A 20,784-nucleotide genomic window follows, 5' to 3' on the forward strand; every position below is an offset into this window, starting at 1 on the left:
TTTTTACTTTTTCTATATAATAATAAGGTATTTACTTTACAAATTCTATTATATAAGGCAATATATATAGCAATTAAGGACTAAAGGCTATTCTTAAATATATATTAATTAAAGGTAATTAAAAATAAGAAAAGATAATATATACTTCTTTATATTACAATTTTAATAATATTTTCTAATTTCTAATTTTATATTATTTCTTAATATAATACAAGATACTAAGCTAGTATATATTAACCTTAACTAGGTAATTATACTAGTAAAAAAAGCTTATCCTGCAATGCCTTCCTATTCTAGGTATATATATACTTTTAACTGCTTAAAAAGAAAGAATTGCTAAATAATAGCTTCTTTTCTAAACGCTGTAGTTTATATAAGGGCTTATAACCTATTAAAGGGGTAAGGGCTTAAAGAGGTGTATATATATTCTCTAGCTAGGATCCTGTAGTTAGGCTACATATAGAGATGTGGGGCCTAAGGGCCTGAGGCATATATCTCAACACGAATGACGAGTCCGCCACCGCCTCACTCGTGTCTCTTTTGGATATGCACTGTACCGTACAGTATGAAAAAGGGCTTATCGTCATGCAGATTCGGCAACCTAGTACCTAGGTAGGTTTTTCTCTCCAATTATGTCGTTCGTCCTTAAGGTATTTGGCTTATCTCTCGGGACGCCCGTTTACTCGAGTCAATCCAAACCGTGAACAGTAATATTCGCCAACTTAATGATTGAAAACCTCATGACTTCGACCTCTTCCTTCTAGAGAGATTTACCATGGGTCGTTTCATACGCCTTACTATAAATCGCTCAGGATCTTGCCTAATGTTTTTGCTGACCCTCTTTAGAGTCATTGACCTATAAAAACAAACCTGTCGCAAAGGACAGAAACCCCAGGATCTAGAGATAGTCACCTGACTTAGGTATGTTGTATAGATTGCAATTTTCCGACACCGCGCTGCCACGAAGGTGAAAAAGGCATCATGACTACGTGATACCTGTTGCCCTACCGTATCCAGACTGACCGGTCTTTCTACTCTTACGGCTGTTTGGTTATATTAGTTGTCAAAGCTCTGCCGTTCGTCGGACAGCTAATGTGAAATATTCATGGCACATACTATGTGTCCACAGGCCAAGCGGCTACGTCCCATCTAGGTTAGAGTGTATGCATAACCTGCGTCCATTCTCCATTGAGTTCCCTACCTGGGCACCAAGTAAAAGTCGTGATAAGAGGACTGCCTTAATTGTTTGCAGGGGACTGTGAACTTGATGCCTTTCCTAATCGATATACATATTCACATAATCTACAACAACCATGGGTCCGTACCTATGCTGTGCTACAAGAGCTTCTTCTGTAAACGTCAATAACACAAGTAAATTATACCTACTTACTTACCTTAGGTACCCATGGAAGATATCTTACATGCTATATTAATAATCTTCAACACTGTGTTAGATTCTCGCCCATTATGCTCGACTCCCTTTGCAAACCTCAATCTTCTCTGAGAGCTTGGAATTTGATATTAGGATGGAAATGAGTTTATGACGAAGAATACGGCTACACTGGCATTACTGGGTACTGTAATAATATCCAAGCAACCAAGACCAGCGCCTTACTTTGGTAACTATGGGGCACGAATGAAGGGTGCTGACAGAGACTTTTACTTCATAACTCAGGCTTTAGCATGCGCAGCATTTGTCTGAGCCCAAAATGGGAACTCATTGTCGAGCTACTTTGGAGTTGGATGACAGACGATGAAGTTCCTGGAAAGCACTGAGGGCCGCAGATCAAATACTAGTTCCTCCTTGTGTGAAGCAGAGAAATCGTTAATTCAGCAGCTACCACGCACAATTCCGCAATCATCTTTCGCGAGCCTCACTAGCCTGTGTTGCTGGCATACGAACTCGTCAATCGCTCTAAAATGGAAGAGATAGGGTCTGGAAAGAGTCACAGTTAGACATTTCAACTCAACAGTGGTCATACTGTCCAATTTCGGGTTTGTTGGAGGTTCCAAGGTCCCCAGTTCGACTGCAAGCCAGCATCGCAATTTATGGCCAAACTCGGATCTCCGAGTAAAAAATAGAAACACATTGACAACGAATTCTATGAGCCTTTGATAAAGGCAGTTGAGGACGCCAGAGCAACGGCCGTCTGCTCCAGTAAATCTCCCACCTTATCACATGTGCGGATGACTCAATAGATTGTAGGCAACAGATGTTGGGTTTACCATATCATATATCGTTCAGTCAAGTTTCGCTTCAACAAGTGCTCATACCTCACAATGTTGATGGCCTGTCAGACATTAAGTAGTTGCAGAATGGTTGTTGGAAATAGGGCAGTGGTATCTCTACTCATACTATAGGACACATGATTGTAACTCACAAGGAACTATAGTTTGGTCATTTCGAAGATTTTTTATTCCGTTGCCTTGTATGCTAAAGCGATTCCGTCCTAATGCTTAACCGAGCATCAATAGCGTCCTAAACCAGGCTTTTGTTTTTCGCCTTGCAACACCCTCCGACCATACGGCCTGTCTATCGTCCAGGCCGCCCAGACGCACAATCGTGAGACTCAAGTTTATCGTTCATTGCATTTAGTCAGAACCACCGACGGCACGGGCTAGATCATGTTAGCAGTTGATCGGATACAGCGCATCGGGCCAGAATGTTCGGGCGAGAAGGGTGAGGAGGCCATACTGTAGATCTTCATCTTGCTGTGAGTGACCACAGGCTTGATGATGCCCTTCTCCTCGAGGTCGGCAAGGCACTGTCGTGCCAGAGAGCCGTTGATCTTCATTCGGTCGACGAGGGTGGCAATGGTGACGAGACGGTAAGACTGCACATCCTTGTAGAGCTTCTCAGAGGTGGTCTTGTCGAGAACGACGGCGTGTTGGGCCTTGTCCTTGACCTTTCCCTTGGACCTTTGATGATGCGTAAGTTTTTGGAAATCGTTGGTGACGATACGCCTTATACATACCACTTCTTCTTTTGCTTCTTTGCTCCAGCGGCGGGGGCCTGATGTCCAAGTCAGTCAAAAATTCATGTTCGCAAAGACCGCCATCTCAGCGCTGAGGGAGGGCATCATCATGGACTTACCATTTTGTCTGATGTGCTGTTGTCTGGGTTGGACAAGACAAAGTGTGGTGTTCAATCCGAAGACCTCTCTCGATTGACACTGCGCGATTGGAAAGTGGAAAGAGCCACCCGAGATGTTGCAGGGCAGCCGAGCCCTAAGAAAAAAGAAGGTGCGACCCTGACCCGAGGTGAGTGGCTGCCCTGATTGGTTGCACTTGCCCCACCCCAAGCACATTCTGCCCTCCCGCCGTCTCTCTCGAATCTCAGTCGCGCCCACATTGTAAACTTCGATTTCGAACTCCCTCCCACTTCGATCACAACTTACTAACCGCAGCCCGTCAGTCCCGAGACCACTGCAACAGCCAAAATGTCTGACGCCGGCGAGATCGAGGTCGAGAACTCCGCCCTCTACGAGGTGCTCCCTAAGGATGTTGTCAAGGAGGTTGGCAATGTCAAGCTCTTCAACAAGTGGGACTACGATGTCGAGGTCCGCGATATCTCCCTGACGTACGTTTTGACTCTGAAGAAGTTATCTTGAAAAACTTCACTTGTGCGCGGCGGGATGCTGACGGATGGCCTATGAATAGTGACTACATTTCCCTGCGAAACCCCGTCTACGTCACCCACACTGCTGGCCGTTATGCCACAAAGCGATTCCGCAAGGCCAACTGCCCCATCATTGAGCGATTGACCAACTCTCTGATGCACCACGGCCGCAACAACGGAAAGAAGCTCATGGCTGTCCGAATTGTCGCCCACGCCTTCGAGATCGTACGTCCAACCTAAGAAGCCCACGAAGGGGGAATGATCTTTTTTATTGGCCTTTACAGAGTGCTAACACCAGGGGTAGATCCACCTCATGACCGATCAGAACCCCATCCAGGTCGCTGTCGACGCCATTGTCAACTGCGGTCCTCGCGAAGACTCTACCCGAATTGGTTCCGCCGGTACCGTCCGACGACAAGCCGTTGATGTCTCTCCCCTCCGCCGAGTTAACCAGGCTATCTCTCTCCTTACCACTGGTGCTCGCGAGGCCTCTTTCCGCAACGTCAAGTCCATTGCCGAGTGCCTTGCTGAGGAGCTGATCAACGCTGCCAAGGGTTCCAGCAACTCTTACGCTATCAAGAAGAAGGACGAGTTGGAGCGTGTGGCCAAGAGCAACCGATAAAAGGTGCAACGGTGGTATCATGATTGGAAGGGTTGGCTTTGGCGTGTTCCGGCTTCTTTCCAGAATTGCATTTTGCGTTCATCGGGTCTGGGAACGCGGCTAGGGATTTTCTTAGGTGGCTCTAGATTCAATAAAAGTCGAGCTCCCTTAGAGGTGAATGAACTAAAATTCAATGTATAAGCAAAAGCTGTCTGTGTTTATAATTCTATGGTTTTCCATGTCTGACTTAATTGACGGTATCGCCTCTCGAGAGGGACTCAACCTTTTGACTTTGTCTTTTAACTCATTGCAGTGGGATGATTGATTTATTTTGAGGAATAGAGGGCAGCTAATCTAGGCGGGATATCTTCTCTGAAATCTCCAAACGCTGAAACATACCAACATGAGGCATTCCCTCTTCCCACCACGTACCCATCTCCTCGTCTACCTCAAATCCCCATTTCTTCCAAAGCTGTACGACCTGCTTCTGCGCATGGACGCAGACGAGTCCTGACCACTGGGGAATCACCATGACATCTCCGACTGGATTGAGATGTTCAAGGCCAACTACTTTGATGTTGGGATTGAAGTATGACGGGTGAGCTTTCAGCCAACTGAGCACTGTGTTAACGAGAAGTCCAGAGATGCCATGTCCTCGGAACTCTTTGATCACTGCCAGTCGTCCTAGTTTTACATACGGCTCTTGGCCGTTGTGAAATGTCGTCTCCCGGTCTTTGATGTATGGCTTGATTCCCGACGGCGCCTTCATCTTCTTGTGTCCATTCTGGCTACCGTCATCGTCTTGAAGGATCCCATTACAGTATTTGCCCCCTTTCTCTGGGTGTGGGTCGTGCGGAAATGGCACCAGTCTGATAGTTCCGATCGGTGTTGAGCGTGTCGAGCTCTTCCGAGGTTGTATCACATTTCCCTCTTCATCGCGAACCTCCAGCTCCTCCACCTTGTTGACGCTGGCGTAGACAACCCAATGGCACGACCGAGGATCATCATCATCAACTTCGTTCTCGGCCGGAACATTTTGCTCATTGACAAAGACTTGCTCGCGAACTTCCATGGCATCTAGGAAAGTCTGTGAGATCGACGATGGCTGCTCTTCGAGAGGTGCACCGCGTTTGTATCCGTCAAGCTTGCTAGGCTCGAGGAGACTGATGAACGGTGTCCCCATTTTGAGTGTTTCTTTGTTGTAGCTCGGTATATTCTTGGATATGATTTCAAGGTAACACTTGATCAGCGTATGGCTGAATTGTAAGATCGTTGAAGGTGGGAAATGTGGGAAATGTCTCTGCCGCGTGGAGAAGAAATGATATGAATGCGTCGAGATGGCAGAATACCAACTAGATTACAGGCGCAAGAAAAAAAAGGCAAGGTGTGTGATGTAGGCACCTATGAATATCTGCGGCTGGGTTCGGCTAATTTTTAGGAAGGTACAACAAGAATTGTATAAAAATTCGAGAACTCGATGTCAAAGATGGCGCCGTGGTTGATAGTAATATCAGATACACTCATCAAATATGATGTCAATCCACAGCGCGGGGGTCATAGCGAAACCGAGCTACCTATGTGCGGCGATTTAATCCTGCCTGAGTAGTTTCACTGATAACATCCATGGCAGAACAATAAACGTGGATTATTGATTGGTTTAAAGTGGAAAACTTAACGTGTATCTATCTGCTCGCCACTTCAGGATCTTGAATTGTGCGAGAGGGTTTTACAGCCATTACCAGCCAGAGAGGTCATCACCACATTCTGTTGTTTTGGGTGGACCCCTTCTTGAGCTTAACTAACACGCAAAGTCGACGATACAAGGCCCACATGCTTGTTCCGTCAACGGCCCACCGTCTTTCGAGAGTGTCGTTGGCTGTGAAGAAACTTTTCCGATCATTGTAATTGGATGCATAGAAAGTGGCAAACAACCACCACCACATTAACAACACAGGATCACCTATGATGCAATATATGGAAATCCTAATCATCCAGGGGTGGTTATTGGGAATATACTTCTTTGAAAGGATGTTCTTTATGCGAATACCGACTTAGGCTGTCAATTGACAGGTTTATTAGGAATCTTGCAGGTTAGAGGCCTGAACCATTGTCAATCCCTTTCAGCACGTCTCCTACATACATGAGAATCTATAGGGGGGTTAGACGGCTGCCTTGTCCAGATTTGACTCGAAGCTTCCGTCCTTGAATGGGACGTTGGCACTGCCGAAGTCAGTGTTTGTCAAAGCTGTACGAGCCGCAGCGGTCAAATTCTCCCAGGCAACCAGCGGCTGCTGGCCACCTTTGTCGTCGGTAAAGATCATTTGGTGGTTAGTAGGCCAGACGGCAGTATATCCCACTAAAGGACTGTTCCCAGAGAATGTACCAGTCGTTCTCTTGTCATATCCTCCGTGTTGAGAAACTGCCATACCAACAACTGTAGCACTTGTGCTTTCACCAGACAACCATATCACCGCGTTTTCCCAGTCGTGACGATGTCCTAGTCCGGGAGAGGGTGAGTCCTTTGGCATATACCAAGAATACATGATACCGTAGCGGCCATTGTAAGTCCCGCCTCGTACGTAGACCTGGCCCGTACTGCTACTGCAACCTCCATTAGACGAGCCACTTGTGGCTAACCCTCCACTACCAACCAAGTCAGCTCAGTTCGAGGACGTCTAAACTTAACATACCCAATGTTTCCATTACTATCAACCGCGGGAAAGGGCACACATCCGTTGAAGACCTTGAGGTAAGGCTTGTATTTGAGATAGAGTGAGCCAGCTGTATTGGATGGGACAGTTTGCGGAAATCCAACGACAGCATCGTGGTTGATAACAGCACGACGCTCGATAGGCGATGCAAGGATTCCTGAAGCCAGGGTAAAGCCCGACAGAAGTTGAGTAATGAGCACCATCTTGCTTGCGGCTGTTACGGGAAGTCAGCATTGAGTGGCAGGCATAAGAGAGTAGGCATACTGGAGGTGGTCAATATATCGAGTATGTGGCGGTAGATCTGGCCTGTTGATCAAAGACTCAGAGGTCAATCTTTCAGCTAGGGAACTGCCAGCTTATAAGTTGACCGTTCTTGGACCTCCGCCTGAGATACTACGTTAAACCGCAGGGCCTATAATGGCACGAGGCTGTATGAGAACATCGAATTGGCGGGTTATATAGAACTCCCCGGCCGTAGCGTGGACGTTGTGCTTTGGGCTGCCTTATTGGGAATTATGGCCGAATGCATAGTCTTGGAGAGAAGCAGAGTGGGGGTTTGCTCTGATCATGAGGTAAACGAATGGGCTATGGTGTTGGTTGTGAGTTGATTCAGTTAGGTAGGTGCTTGAGTAAGACTGAAGAACCGTTTAGGATATAAGTGATTTGACTATCCTCTTCTGCAAGTTGGAGCGATTACCCTGACATAGCCTGTGAAGTCCGAAGTTTCACTAAGTGTTACTTTTATGGTGTATCTCTAAGGTGGTTGGTACCGACGATCAGAAGCCCGTGGTGTAGTAGAGGATCTGATTGGGGATAGATCAACCTGACGTGGTTGTCAGGTGGGTGCTTGCCCCCGGCTGTTCTCCTCTTAAGGGCATGGGTCTTTACATTATTCAATGGTCGAATGCCGATAACAGAGAAACTACCCGACGATTGCACTTAGACACCCCGGCATTTCCAGTACAGAAAGCTGTATTGGAATTTGAATCCCCGCTTGCTATTACAGGCACGATGGCATAATTGACTTTTCTTTTCTTTGGTCCTAGACAACAGTGAATCAATATAAGGCTATATAGGTACTTAGTACATGAACCTGAGTCGACAGTCATAAACTAACTGTTAATAAGGAGCAGAAGTAGAGCTCGCCACACCCGATAGCTACGTTTCTGTACGGAGTACACGCTGTCGCTATGCAAGTGCGTCGAGCTCTGTATTGCATGATCCAGCACGTAGGGAAAGGTTCCCTAGATACTGGTCTAGGGTACCTCGATATATTAAAGTTGAGTCTCTATTTTTCCTTCTGGATATCACATACGTAATAAAGACGTGTAATGGAGCTGTGTTTCAGATAGGGAAACTCGCTATAAATACCAGCTTGATTCACCGGCGTTTCAAGCTCTATTGAAATTATGCGTGTTGGCGTGATAAAAGTTTCTTGTGAATACGTGGGTATCCCACCTGACAGACCGTCAGGTTTCACACAGCCACTATGCTCGTATTAAACATAGTTAACTCTTAGTTAACTAAGAATAGGAAGACTGCCAGCTTCTGAGTGGACATCCGCAGCTCGTCCAATTTGCCTACAGGGTATGCAGCTATGAATGTTTCAGATGCTTCTGGTAGCACTGAATCTACAATACATCGATACCAAAGTCACGCCTCTTTGTGAACCATAAGCCACTCATGTAGTATGAGGTTAACCGTGGTACCCGATACAGAGTACATATCAGAGTTTTGGGTCCAACTAATGCAGGGTTGATGCAAGGATGTTATAAAGCATTATCACCACGGATCTGAGTTCCGTGGGTTGTCTCAGAATTGGAGGCTTAAATTCCAGCACGGCAGGGTAGTTGTTCAGTTGGGTCATCGGGTTTACCTCGAAGAGGGTGAAGTATTGGTGTCTTTGTACCACCGGAAATATGATTCCGTTTATGTCCGGTCAATGGTTGCTGGCGGTTGGTTGACCCTTTGAGGCTATCATGTAAGACAGGACATTCCTTTGATCAAAGTCGGTGGCTTGAATATCACACGATGCAATAGCATTCTGGCTGTCTGGGCAGGCAGTGGAACCCGACTAAAGCAAGGGAATCAAGTCTGCACGATGATTCATGCTGATGATAGACCAAGAGCCAGAGTTGGGAATGTTAATGCGAACCCTGCATACAGATGGAGATACATAAGGTACTAGATGGTTTGGACGCGGGCCGTCGGTGAGAGTGGGTAATACTGGCACGAGCCGACTCGATAACCGGACACATTTCGCATTTCGTCTGATCTGAGCATTTATCGTATTAGATACTGCACGGACTCGCAGACGCTTTCCGGCTACTGGGGATGTCGTCTCATTAATGTTACCTGGGTGGTGTGTAAGACGGCCCATGCAGTGTGAGCGAAATGGGCAAAGAGGGCTGCAGGTCTGCAGGGGAGCGGTACGTTAATGTTAAATGGCTAATTCCGCCCCGTTTCTTTTCTTCACGTCTAGAATCTCAAGTTGCATCTAATCCCCAAATTCATGGGTTGTCGATCCACAACCTCATTAACTTGCAGCACATACCGCAGACACTAGTGGAAACGGGATGGAATTGAGATTGGGCATGATCCCAGAGCTCAAAAAGCAATTATTCTTCACACTTAGACAAGTACGGTGTACATTGAGATCCATGTATGCAGGAGAGATATGTTGTTACTGTTACAGACTTTGACTAGAGCCGGCGGATTTTGTCCCCTCCCGAGACCTGGAACGGTATCATACTAGCCCAACTTTTGACTCTTTTAGCAGACAACGATCCATCTCAACGTTGGTTTCATCACCTGTGCCATAGCACGTTACCCTTTCAATCCAACAATAGCAACTCTCCCTTATTGTCCTCTTCTCTTCTGGCAATTCTTTGACGTTCCTTTTGCCCTTCTTGGCGACCTTGTCTTGCCTATTCCATTCGCAGCCTACGCTCGAACCAACATCCATCCATATTCATCCCGCGAAAAGGCTGAGGCCACCCCTCGATCTAGAACCCTTGCCAAAACCCGCCGCAAGCTATTTCGCGTTTGTTCAGGGGGTTTGAATTTGATTCGAGCGACCTGCCAACCAAACTGAACAGCTCACTCAGCAACAACGCTCGCTTTGGATCAACTCGGCGCATTCGAACAAACATCGACTAACAACGAGCAAAACGCTCGCTACACTGTGCCTGTGCCTACGCCTGTTCAACGCCATATCATATCCTGTCATTCTCGGAACTGCGCTGCAGGGACCAATTCCAAGATCCCATGAGCCCGCGATTGGTCGACGGGGCACACGTTTAACGACAGCTCCTGGCACTGCGCTCCAATATCTGAATTCTTGATGAGTTCAGTAGTGCAACAAAGACCAACCGCCCTACTCATAAACTCCTGACCCGACCTTCTCTCGAGCCGTTAAAGCTTACACCTACCACTCGTTGTTGCCGACCCCCAGCTGCGAAACCTCCAACTACGCCAGCTCTGGCGGCTGTGAACTCTTCGATAAGCTGCACCAGCCCCCTACGATATTCAATGCCCTGGCAGCCTCTTCCCCGCATCGCGTTCGCCGTCGCGACCTACCCTTTCCCAGCTTCGAGTCCCGCCGACCTTCCCCTCGAGATTGGCGATGAACTCTACATTATCGAAGAGACACCAGACGGCAACTGGCTGCGCGGCTACCTCGTAGCGCCTCCCAGTCTGCTGGCTGGTCTGACTTCTGTCAAGGGCCAGACACTCGAGGCGCGTGTGTTCAGCGGAATTTTCCCACGAAGCTGTGTTGAGGTTCGCGAGATGCTAGGAGAGCCCGAAGAGGGCGACGAAAACGACGATGCAGCTAGCGATGGCCCAGCTCTGGACGGCGATATGCCTCGCGCGAGTGATAGTGCCAAGAGTGGTGTGACGAACATTTCAGCGCGAAAGAGCCGAAAAGACGGAAATAGGTCAACGGTCTCGAGCAAAGGCAGAACGCCCTTCAAGGAACTTCCCAATGGCACTCTGGGAAATCTATCTGTACCCGTGGATAGAGATCCCAACGCTCCACGCCCTGCTGCACCCGTACCAATGCTCAAGATCGGAGACGAGACACCAACTTCGCTATCGGAACCCTTAATAGACGAGATCGCCTCATGTCTTCGAGAATGGCATTCCACTAACCTCCATGAACTCCTGCTCTCCCGACAATATAACCGACTGGATCAACTTTCTCAGCTTATTACAGGCCTCAATTTACATCGGCAACAGTTTCTGTATAACGTTCTTACTGCACACGAATACGATCGTTTACGTGAAAGGACCGTCTGGGACTTGGTTAGGGTGAATAAATTATGCGGAGGTGAAGTTATTGTGCGAGATCCTGAAGCTCGGGGAAGGGTCTTGACAGCCGACGATTGTATTGTCAAAGTCACCAAGTTGCAATCTGTGATGAGTCTATTGGATGAGCCCCCACAGTCCCTTGTCGAATTGACTGCTCTACACCATCTCATGGTCGATATCAAGGGCTTCGCCGGTGCCTCGATCGAAGAGACCTCACTGGTTTTTTACCTCGTCAGCAAATCTCAATATGGTCAGCCCACTACTCTTTCAGAAGGCTTTACAGTAAAAATACCAGCCGGGGGCACAATCGTCAACCTGGCCAAACATGCACAGACGAAGACTCTTTTCACAGATTTATCCTCACAAGACGTGGGCGATGTTCCTTCAGCAGAAACAGAGCTCTTCCTGGTTATCAAAGTGCTGGCATCTCAGCAGATTATACCCTCTCACCCTCTCTCGCGCTCAGGCACCGCCCCAACGGCTCCATACTCGAGGGACCACATGAAACCGACATCTTCAGGTGGAATGAAGTCAACAAGACGGAGCCTCATGTGGGGCGGCAAGAGCTCAAGATCTGGCATTTCAAGAGGGTCACCTGTGACGCGGATGGACGCCGTTGCCGAGCAAAATGATGAACGACTTTCAACAAGCGGCGCGGAAAGCCGAGAAGGCACTGGACCTCCAAGTACAGCAGGCTCAAAAACCGGCAGCCCCCCAGATGGAGTGCAGATTGCGGATCGCACAATCGGTCTTGGCGTTCTCCGTTTAAATCCAATCATGAAGCAAGATGACGAGGTCGAACATCTTGTTAACATCTGGTCGACATCTTCGAGGCATGCAGGCGAAAAGGACGCCGGTAATGATTGGGATCCGCTGGTCAAGGAATTATTGGACAGCCCTTCTGGACACCATGAAAAGTCCCGAAGGGGTGAGCGATTGCAGCTTCAGCTCAAGAGTTTCAATCACCCCGACGCTGACATCCTCATAAAATCCACTCCAACGATGCTCTCAGGCGTGACGAAGACAAGCAAGATGGGATTCTCTGGGGCCCCCACAAGACCTCGCTCTGACATCTACTTCACCTTGACTGACGCTGCACTGGGAAAGCAAAACCTTCTGTCTCGATTTGGTGGTAGCGCAACGGCCATGCCCTCTAGTGTTCATGGAAACAATCTCCAGATAACTCTCGAGGTTAGAAAGACCTCCGGAGAGCGGATTGAGAACTGCATCTTTGCCTCCTCCAATACGGAAGCCCTGAGCACATTCAAATCAATAGCTACGGAACGAGGAGAGCACTGGAATCAGACACTGCGTCTTTCTCTGGCCCCTAACGAAGTCCCACAAGCTCATGTTGTCATGTTTGTTTCTGATATGCCTAACCCCCCATTTGCCATTGGCCACATGCCGTTATGGGACCAGGGGGCATTCATGAGGGATGGTTTACACGGTCTGCTGCTTTATAAGATAGATGAGCATACCTCTACCGCACAACCTGGGCCAACTGGAAAGGGCGGGTATCTGTCGCTATCGTGGACCCCGCAAGGCAAAGACGACCATCCTGCGGAAGTTACTGGGCCCCTCGCCGTGCTCCGTATCGATACCTATCTCTGCAGCACAAGGTTCTCACAGGACAGAGTGATCTTAGGGCTCTTGAAGTGGCGAGATCTTCCGCGAGAGGAGGTTCCAGGTGTACTTAGGCAACTTATTTTTGTGCCTGAAATCGAAGTGGTCAAGCTGCTCAGCGATGTGCTTGATGGTCTATTCGGGATCCTCGTGGAGTACTCCGGAAGCCATGAATTTGAGGATCTTGTCTTCACTGCTTTGGTCAGAGTACTAGGCATTGTACACGACCGAAGATTCAACCTAGGCCCATTGGTTGATCAGTATGCCGAGAACCAGTTCAATTACCCCTTTGCGACTCCCTGTCTCATGCGATCTTTCACACGACTCCTTCAGAATCCAACAGAGCCCGAGACCGCCCGAAGGCTGCGTGCTACTTTCAAGGTTGTCAGGCACATCCTTAAATTTATCACACATGCTAGAACCCAGCAGAAGGAGAAAGAAGCTAGCATTGGTATCACATCCAACACCACCGGTTTTACACGCGAGCTTCGCGCCATCTTTAAGGCTCTTGACGCGATGATGCGCAACTCTGCCCCTGCGCTTGTTGGAACTCAGACGCTCGCCGTCCAGCATTTCCACACATGGCTACCAGAACTTGCTGGGTTGTTGACCACAGAGGAAATATTGCATATTGCCATTGACTTTATGGACTCGTGCACGGATGTCAAGGGCAAACTTGTTCTGTATAAGCTTGTCCTGATTATCAATTATGGCAAACTGGACTTATTTGCCCACCCTGACCAAAAATTAGCCCTCAGCACCAACACTGTTCGATGGATCACTCCTCACTGGGGTCATTCTGAAGAGGTGACCGACCAATGGAGAGACCAGATCCGTCTATGCTGTTCTATATTGGCAAGCCAGATCGACTATCTTGGCTCAGAAATTCCGGACCACATTCCGAAAATAATCGATTCTTATCTGGCGATTCTTGCTGCTCCCCGCAAGCCGAAAGACCGCCTTTCTCTTCTTTTCCCATCGTCCTACCCTTTCCCTACTAAACCTGTTAATGAAGACCTTCAGTTCGATGAAGCCTTGGTCGAGCTTTCTGCTATTTTGTCCGCAATATCTAATTCACCCACAGGCATGCAACTGGAGCTTGCCGAGGACGACTTGACTACTCTATTAGAGAATCTTCTTAGGGTACACATGAGCATACTGAAGGGAGAAGCATATCCCCTAGGCTGGTTGAGTGTACACATTCATCATCACAAATCGACGATGAGGACACTTGAGTATCTCGCTGGTACAATGCTAGAAGCTTTCCTTCCCGACCCAGAGGAAGCAGAAAGCTTTAATACTGAGCTATGGAAACTCTTCTTCACCACACTCCTTAAACTCGTGGGCAGTACGTCTCTAGCGTTAGAGACGTTCCCTGAGCAGAAGCGAAGAGCAGTGTGGAAGATCGCGGGGGATGTTCGAGAACATGGTGCTGAGCTCCTTCGTCGCACTTGGGAGGCGATCGGTTGGGAGACTACCCCCGATGAACGAAGCCGATACAGTCTCTCAAAGATGGGAGGGTATCAAGTTCAATATGTCCCGGCACTTGTTGGTCCTATCGTCGAGTTGTGCCTCAGCGTGCATGAAGGTCTTCGAAGAATGGCTGTCGAAGTGCTACAGACTATGATTGTCAGCGAATGGACACTGAGCGAGGATCTATCGATCATTCAGACGGAGACAATCGATCGATTGGACCTGTTCTTCAAGGAGAAGCCTTTGACTGAGAGCATCTTGCAGAAACTGTTCATATCCGAGCTACTTGAACGTTTTGAGCCTCTGGCAGAAATTCCTGACGAGTCGTTGTATACAGCTCTACGTGAGTTCGTCGGAACTATAGATGAGTTTCTCGATCTCCTGGTTGCAGTCCACAGTAGTGAGGATCCTGGCGAAGCAACACATCTCATCAATCGTTTGCGGCTCATGGAATTCCTTCGCGATATGCAAAAGGAGGAAATCTTTGTTCGCTATGTGCACCAGCTTGCTGACCTGCAAGCCGAATCGCGGAACCACACAGAAGCTGGTCTGGCCCTACGGCTGCATGCTGATCTGTATGAGTGGGATCCGGCTAACCAGACGCCAGCTCTGCCCGACCCGGAATTTCCGGCACAGTCTCAGTTCGAGCGAAAAGAGAGACTCTACTTCGACATGATCAAATACTTTGAAGACGGAGAGTCATGGAGCCATGCTTTGGCAGCATATAAAGAACTACAAACACAGTACGAGACCAACATCTTCGATTTCTCCAAGCTGGCCAGGACTGAACGAGCAATCGCAACGATATATGAGACCATCTCCAAAAGTGACAAACTGGTTCCTAAATACTTCAAGGTTGTCTACAAGGGGCTTGGATTCCATGCTAACCTTAGAGACAAGGAGTATATATACGAGGGATCTCCAAACGAACGCGCTTCCGCTTTTACAGACCGCATGCAAGAGCAGTATCCAGCTGCTCAAATTGTCACTGGGGGCGATGTTGAAGATGTTGAAGGTCAGTTCCTGGTTATCTCAGCTGTCACTCCTCATCGTGACCTGAGCCACCAGGTTTTCCAGCGCGCACGGGTGCCACAAGTAATTCGGGATTTTCTTTTATCATCTCATCCTCAGACCTTTTCTATCTCCACACGACGCAATACAAACGGCCCTGTCAAGGAGCACTCTGCCGAGAAATGGGTTTTCACGACTGCTGATGCTTTCCCTACAATACTTCGCCGCAGCGAAGTTGTTGACACGCAGGAAGTCAGACTCAGCGCCCATGAGACAGCCTTGGAGCGGATTGTCCGCAAAACCCAAGAAATGACTGCCCTTGAGCATCGAGTTGCTGATGGTAATGAGGATCATGCCCAACTTCTTCTCGATGCAGTCAGCGTTTCTGTCGACCCAACATCCGAAAGTAGTGTGGCCTGTTACCGCCAACTGCTGCCAGAACCCAAGGAAGTTAACGATGATGCTGAAGATGATGAGGACCAGGAAGCATCAGAGGCAGAATTGACACCCCAAGACAGCGCTATCAAGATGGCACTCGTGGACCATGCTATCATGATCAAGAGGTGCCTTGCCATGTTCGCCCGAAGTCCAAATGAAATTCTCAACAGTAGACATGAGGAGCTTCATAGGTGTAAGTTAGCCTTTAATCATAGGCTGGTCTAGACAACTAATTCCTTATAGTCTTTGAGAGTACATTTGCGTCGGAAATCGCACACTTCACGCCTCCTCAGCCTCAACGCGAAACGGTTACGACACCTTCTCCTACTTGGAGACGGTCGTCTCGTTCTTCTGAAGCCAGCCCCAAACATAAGAATATTGGAGTTTCGGTGAACGGCATTACCACAGAGGAAGCGTCGGTCATTAGGCCCGTCTCAAAACGAGGCACACGACTCAGTTTCCTTGGTGGCAGTAAGAAGAAGGAACCCGAGTTGCCAACTGAGCCTGAGGAGCCTGCTGTCGATATTGAAACAGCGAGCAACCTGAGCCGCTCTTTGAGTCGAAGTCAAAGCAAAGAACACAACCGACGGCATAGCTTTTTCCGCACTCAATCTCATGACGAGAAGCACCCTGAGTCTCCAGGAGGCTTTAGCAGCCGAGGGAGTTTTGACCAGCAATTCGGTAGCGGCAATGAAAAGGCTGTCGAGAACAAGATCCCTAGCAAGAAGGGCAGTGTCCGCAAGAGATTCAGCATGCTCAAGCTTGGCCGCAAGGGCAGCAAAGGCAATGGCATGATGGGAAGTCTGGACGAGGAGTAGGACTACTTCCGGGCTTATTTCGGCCGCTACAACGCAGGGTTCGACGAAAAGGCGTCCCGGCACTGAGGGGCAAGACTCTCCGAACACCGATAAGAGACGGTGAAAACATGAACGGACTGACCTATAGAGGTTCCCTTTATACCCTTCCTTTGTATTTCTGATTCTTTTATGAATGTTGTTCTACCCGAAAAGGGAGTTAGAGGGGAAAAGATGTGTATTCACAACTAGAGCACCCATGGTTGGATCACCTTGGGGACGGAGACGACTTGTGAGCCCGGGAGAAAGGATGGATGTACAATGTGCTGATACCTCACTGCTCTCCTGACTACAAGCACAGGCGGGCTCTTTTCTTTTTTATATTTCGTTATCGTCAAGCTTGTTTCCCTCACTGTTGTTGCCTGCTTCGCCACAAAAAGACATCTTCGCATTCATTTGTTTCTTTACTTTTTCGCAGACTACTTCCGTCATGTAAGCTTGGTGTTATGGATACCTAGGATATTATTTATGCCTAGTTATGGCAGGCCATAGGGAAATGTGTGCGGGCTTGCAGCACACTTGTACAATTTACGTCTAGAGCCTGTGTGGCATCAAGACCTGATAATTCATTCTACTACGTCTTGTGTGAATAGCCTGAGCCCCTGACTTGGGCTTATCTCCAGAAGATTTATTTTGTAGAATACTATCTTTATGACAAGAACTCGTTCGAGGTACAACAATCAATGTAGTAGAGACTTCTTTGTTAAATACTACCTATAAGTTAGGGCACATATCAGTTGCTCATATCAATCCCGTTGTTGAACACAGTTTGTCTGCAAAAAGGCGACGTAAAGTTTCCCGGCCTGTAGCTGTCACCTTCCTTGGTTCCCCAGGATATATCTCGCTCCTTGCCATGCAGTAAACAGCCATGGGTTAGTCGCATGGTGGGTTATCGTTCCTGAACCCTCAAGCATAACCTCTCATTCGAAAAAGACGATTAACCGTCTTCGGAAGACTTCAACGCAAACAAATGCGAAATTGGTGTTCGACACCCATTGTCTTGCTAAGCTCGTCTCTGCTCCCCGAACCCCAAGCTACCAGGACCTGTTGCTTTCGAATAACGATAGGATTCTTCAGGGTATCTCCTTGTCTGACCTGTCTCACATACAAAGCTGGTACTACGGCGCACACAGTGTGCAGGCTGTGATACAAGTCTTCTTCGGAAGGTGGAGGGTCAAGTTTCCGCAGGTTGAATCCCTTCCTATTCTGCAGTACGTTCTTGCAGTCAGGTCTCATGAGTGAATCAATGAGCTTGGGCATTGGATGGCGTTCCCCGCCGACACTGGTAGGAAGGGAATTAATGTCTAGATAGAAGTGGTTGGTTGAGACTTGCAATTTTCGTATAATCTAATGGCGAGATACACAACAACGTCGATAAGGTCCTGGTAGCAATTGTGAAGATTATCCTCCTGGGAGAAAATCCTGAGGATGTCGGAAAGCTGTACGGCCATGTCCTTAGCTGTTCTTTGGCGGACTGGTTTGAACTGGGGACAACTGAGAAGAGTGCTGTATGCTTCAGCAGTCCATGTTCTCACGGTGAAATGGTCTGCATACCGGCTCGTGTTAGCAGTCTCGAGTTTTATTCACGCAGGTCTCCATAGCTGTTTTTACATACCTCTCTTGGGTTCAACTGAGGCTCGCATGTGGTTTTCGATAAAACCAATAGTATGTACGCTGCGAGGTATGACATCGTAGAGAACAGACTGAAAGACCCTAACATGAAGATATCTCAAAATCACGGATGTGACGACGTCCTCGTCAGTCTCTGGGAAATTCAGACCATTCATCAGATAATTCTCTGGAATCTGTCAGCATCAGCTATGCGCCTCTTGGCGTAGATCAAGAAAGCATGAGCATCGTCACAGTCCTCCATCCAGGGGTTCATGAGCTTCTGTATCCAGTCCTAAGTTTGTTCAATAAGAGCATCGTAATCCTGGACTTGAGATTAGCATTCGCAAACAAAGGCGTGTAGTTACTGACTGGAAAACGGATATCTTACCTGCCTAAACTCTGCAGGTGTGAGATCCTTGCGGTAGGGCCGGAGACTGAACCTATGCTCCATGTTCATGACTTTCTTCGTGAATTTGTTTGCCTTTTCCTCGGCAATCTCTTTGTTCTCTTTGTTCTCTTTGAGTTCAGATAGCCCTTGTAGGATATCTTCGACAAGGCAAAGTTGAGGGGTTTCCTCTGGAGCGGTTTTCGAATCGGCGAGTGAACCGAGTGAGCTAACCTTTTCAGTCGTGGGCGATGGTTCAGTTTTTTTAAGCGACTGCGGCTGGAACTCACCGGAACTGCTAGGGATATTGAAGATTTCTTTAGAGTGATGGAATTCCTTTAGATCACGTTGAGTCGTGCCCTTTCGAGCTTCAATATCTGGCTCCTAGTCCTCATGAGTCTCGGTTGTGCTAGGGCTCTCAGTGTCCCAGCTGCCAGGCATGACCCCAGATGACATGTTTCCAAGTTCTTTCTTTGGTGAGTGGCATACGGTACTCTTGTCTTTGGCTGTGGTTTTGGAGAATGGGAATTCAGAGCCTGGGCTGACTCGAGGCATGCAATAATTCCCTTCTTCGGCGCTTGATTTGAGCTTGCTCGTTTCAATGAATTCATTTGTAATCATTCAAAGGGAGAGTCAAGCGCAAAGCCGGGAGACGTTGTGTCGAGTTTTGAGCCTCTGATCAGAACAATTATAGAATTCCAGCTGCTAAGGTCAAAACGATGTACGTAAATAAGTAAGTAGAACAAAGCCATGAAAAAGTCCGATTGAGCGGCAGCGGCAGCGGCTAGCCGTGTACTACATTTCTACGTCAAGCAAACGTGCGGAAGTGTCGCAATGAAAAAGAGAACAAGAGTGGAAAGGCGAGGTGCGTTGATTTTCGGGTGCCTGCAGACTCCAGCACCTAGGTAGATACAACAGAAGCCAGACCTTTGCAATGAATATTAGCAGCCATAAACAGCGATCAACTACAGGACGCCTACATTTAATCCGACTGGGTTGATTGCTCAATTATTTCAAAAAAAAATTTATCTCTCCTGTTTCTAAATAAGAAACCTTAGTACCTCTCTTTGGTGATATCTTCAAGCACTTTATGGACCCAAAGCGGGGTAGGATGTTTGTTACTGGTAGATGTCAGCCGGCTAAACCGTCATGAGATTTACGAGAGGTAGTAGTGCGACTAATGAAATAGATCTGATGCCATTTCAAGCCGCATAGAATTCTACATCGTATTCAAACATGCACGGTCTGAGTCTTTCTTATTGGAAGTGGAGTGAAGTACAGAACTTTTATACCAACCCCCACAGAGTGATCCGCAAAACCCTTGTTGCACCCCTGCCAAGTGTGGCACACCCTAGGGGCGGAAAAAAAACAGGACCTTGACCCTAAGCGATGAAAATATTTAGGTCAATGTAACCTAAGCCTGAGGGGGACTTTTTGCCCAGTTTATTTTGACACCCTACATCAAGACCCGATGTTTTCTTGCTCCCTGAGGACACTAAACGGATTCGCTCTCAGCCGCATCTGTTTCTGATGGAACTAAATGTTTTAGTGGCTGCTCTGTATTAACGTCAACATACCTACCTACTGGCAGCTTTTTAAGGATATTATACTTCTAGTAGAGTACCGAAGCTGAGTTTGTGACCAGTCATTGATTATAAAGATGGAGCAAGTGAGACATTGCAAAATTTAACAGCCCACTCGCTCAGTATGCGAACCACTGCTCCTCACTACTCAAGCCGATAACCGTACCCTGCAAAATAAGATAACAAAACACTGTGACCCAACATCCTGCCATAGGAATTAGTTTAGACTTCAAACCATGATGACCAAAATGCTGAAGTGTAAGAACCTTAAAGGTACCTACTGCTAGATATGAAATCGAAAGCCAGCAGCAACAAACAAGACTTAGGTATACCTAGGTACCTATATAGTAGATGAGCGAGTACCGAGAGGGGCTTGTTGAGGCAGGAAGAAAGGATACATTTTTTGAGGTACCATAGTAGACAGAAAAACCACTTTCCTCATAGGATCTACTACCTACTTAGGTAGGTAGGTACCTAGTAGATTGGAATTGTGTGTAACCCTGCGCAGCAAGTCCATCTATGCCTACTTCAGCATCACCTTAAGGAACAGCGCTCCTCTCTATT

The 20,784-nt window shown here is 47.7% G+C and overlaps 6 protein-coding genes across 6 annotated transcripts; 2 read left to right on the top strand and 4 right to left on the bottom strand.

Moving 5' to 3' along the window:
• Positions 1 to 2,592: 2,592 nt before the first annotated feature.
• Positions 2,593 to 3,097, bottom strand: FSUBG_11133 (40s ribosomal s25; the record flags this gene model as incomplete). The annotated part of the gene is made up of 4 exons (XM_036675783.1): positions 2,593 to 2,618; positions 2,696 to 2,919; positions 2,976 to 3,013; positions 3,095 to 3,097. The coding sequence occupies 4 exons, from the start codon at positions 3,095 to 3,097 to the stop codon at positions 2,593 to 2,595; spliced, it is 291 nt and encodes a 96-aa protein (XP_036533364.1).
• Positions 3,098 to 3,440: 343 nt separating this feature from the next.
• On the top strand, positions 3,441 to 4,241 carry FSUBG_11134 (40S ribosomal S5 protein; the record flags this gene model as incomplete). The annotated part of the gene is made up of 3 exons (XM_036675784.1): positions 3,441 to 3,580; positions 3,661 to 3,844; positions 3,924 to 4,241. 3 exons carry the CDS (start codon positions 3,441 to 3,443, stop codon positions 4,239 to 4,241), a joined length of 642 nt encoding a protein of 213 aa, XP_036533365.1.
• Positions 4,242 to 4,569: 328 nt separating this feature from the next.
• FSUBG_11135 (uncharacterized protein) lies at positions 4,570 to 5,403 on the bottom strand (the record flags this gene model as incomplete). Its single annotated transcript, XM_036675785.1, has 1 exon — positions 4,570 to 5,403. One exon carries the CDS (start codon positions 5,401 to 5,403, stop codon positions 4,570 to 4,572), a length of 834 nt encoding a protein of 277 aa, XP_036533366.1.
• Positions 5,404 to 6,379: 976 nt separating this feature from the next.
• On the bottom strand, positions 6,380 to 7,134 carry FSUBG_11136 (necrosis inducing protein; the record flags this gene model as incomplete). Its single annotated transcript, XM_036675786.1, has 2 exons — positions 6,380 to 6,863; positions 6,911 to 7,134. 2 exons carry the CDS (start codon positions 7,132 to 7,134, stop codon positions 6,380 to 6,382), a joined length of 708 nt encoding a protein of 235 aa, XP_036533367.1.
• Positions 7,135 to 10,462: 3,328 nt separating this feature from the next.
• Positions 10,463 to 16,605, top strand: FSUBG_11137 (Dedicator of cytokinesis 1; the record flags this gene model as incomplete). Its single annotated transcript, XM_036675787.1, has 2 exons — positions 10,463 to 15,980; positions 16,031 to 16,605. The coding sequence occupies 2 exons, from the start codon at positions 10,463 to 10,465 to the stop codon at positions 16,603 to 16,605; spliced, it is 6,093 nt and encodes a 2,030-aa protein (XP_036533368.1).
• A 1,822-nt stretch (positions 16,606 to 18,427) lies between these two features.
• FSUBG_11138 (uncharacterized protein) lies at positions 18,428 to 19,093 on the bottom strand (the record flags this gene model as incomplete). The annotated part of the gene is made up of 3 exons (XM_036675788.1): positions 18,428 to 18,544; positions 18,641 to 19,021; positions 19,082 to 19,093. The coding sequence occupies 3 exons, from the start codon at positions 19,091 to 19,093 to the stop codon at positions 18,428 to 18,430; spliced, it is 510 nt and encodes a 169-aa protein (XP_036533369.1).
• Between the last annotated feature and the right edge of the window lie 1,691 nt (positions 19,094 to 20,784).

Source organism: Fusarium subglutinans (genome assembly GCF_013396075.1).
Source record: "Fusarium subglutinans strain NRRL 66333 chromosome Unknown NRRL66333_c0000205, whole genome shotgun sequence".
Taxonomy (NCBI): domain Eukaryota; kingdom Fungi; phylum Ascomycota; class Sordariomycetes; order Hypocreales; family Nectriaceae; genus Fusarium; species Fusarium subglutinans.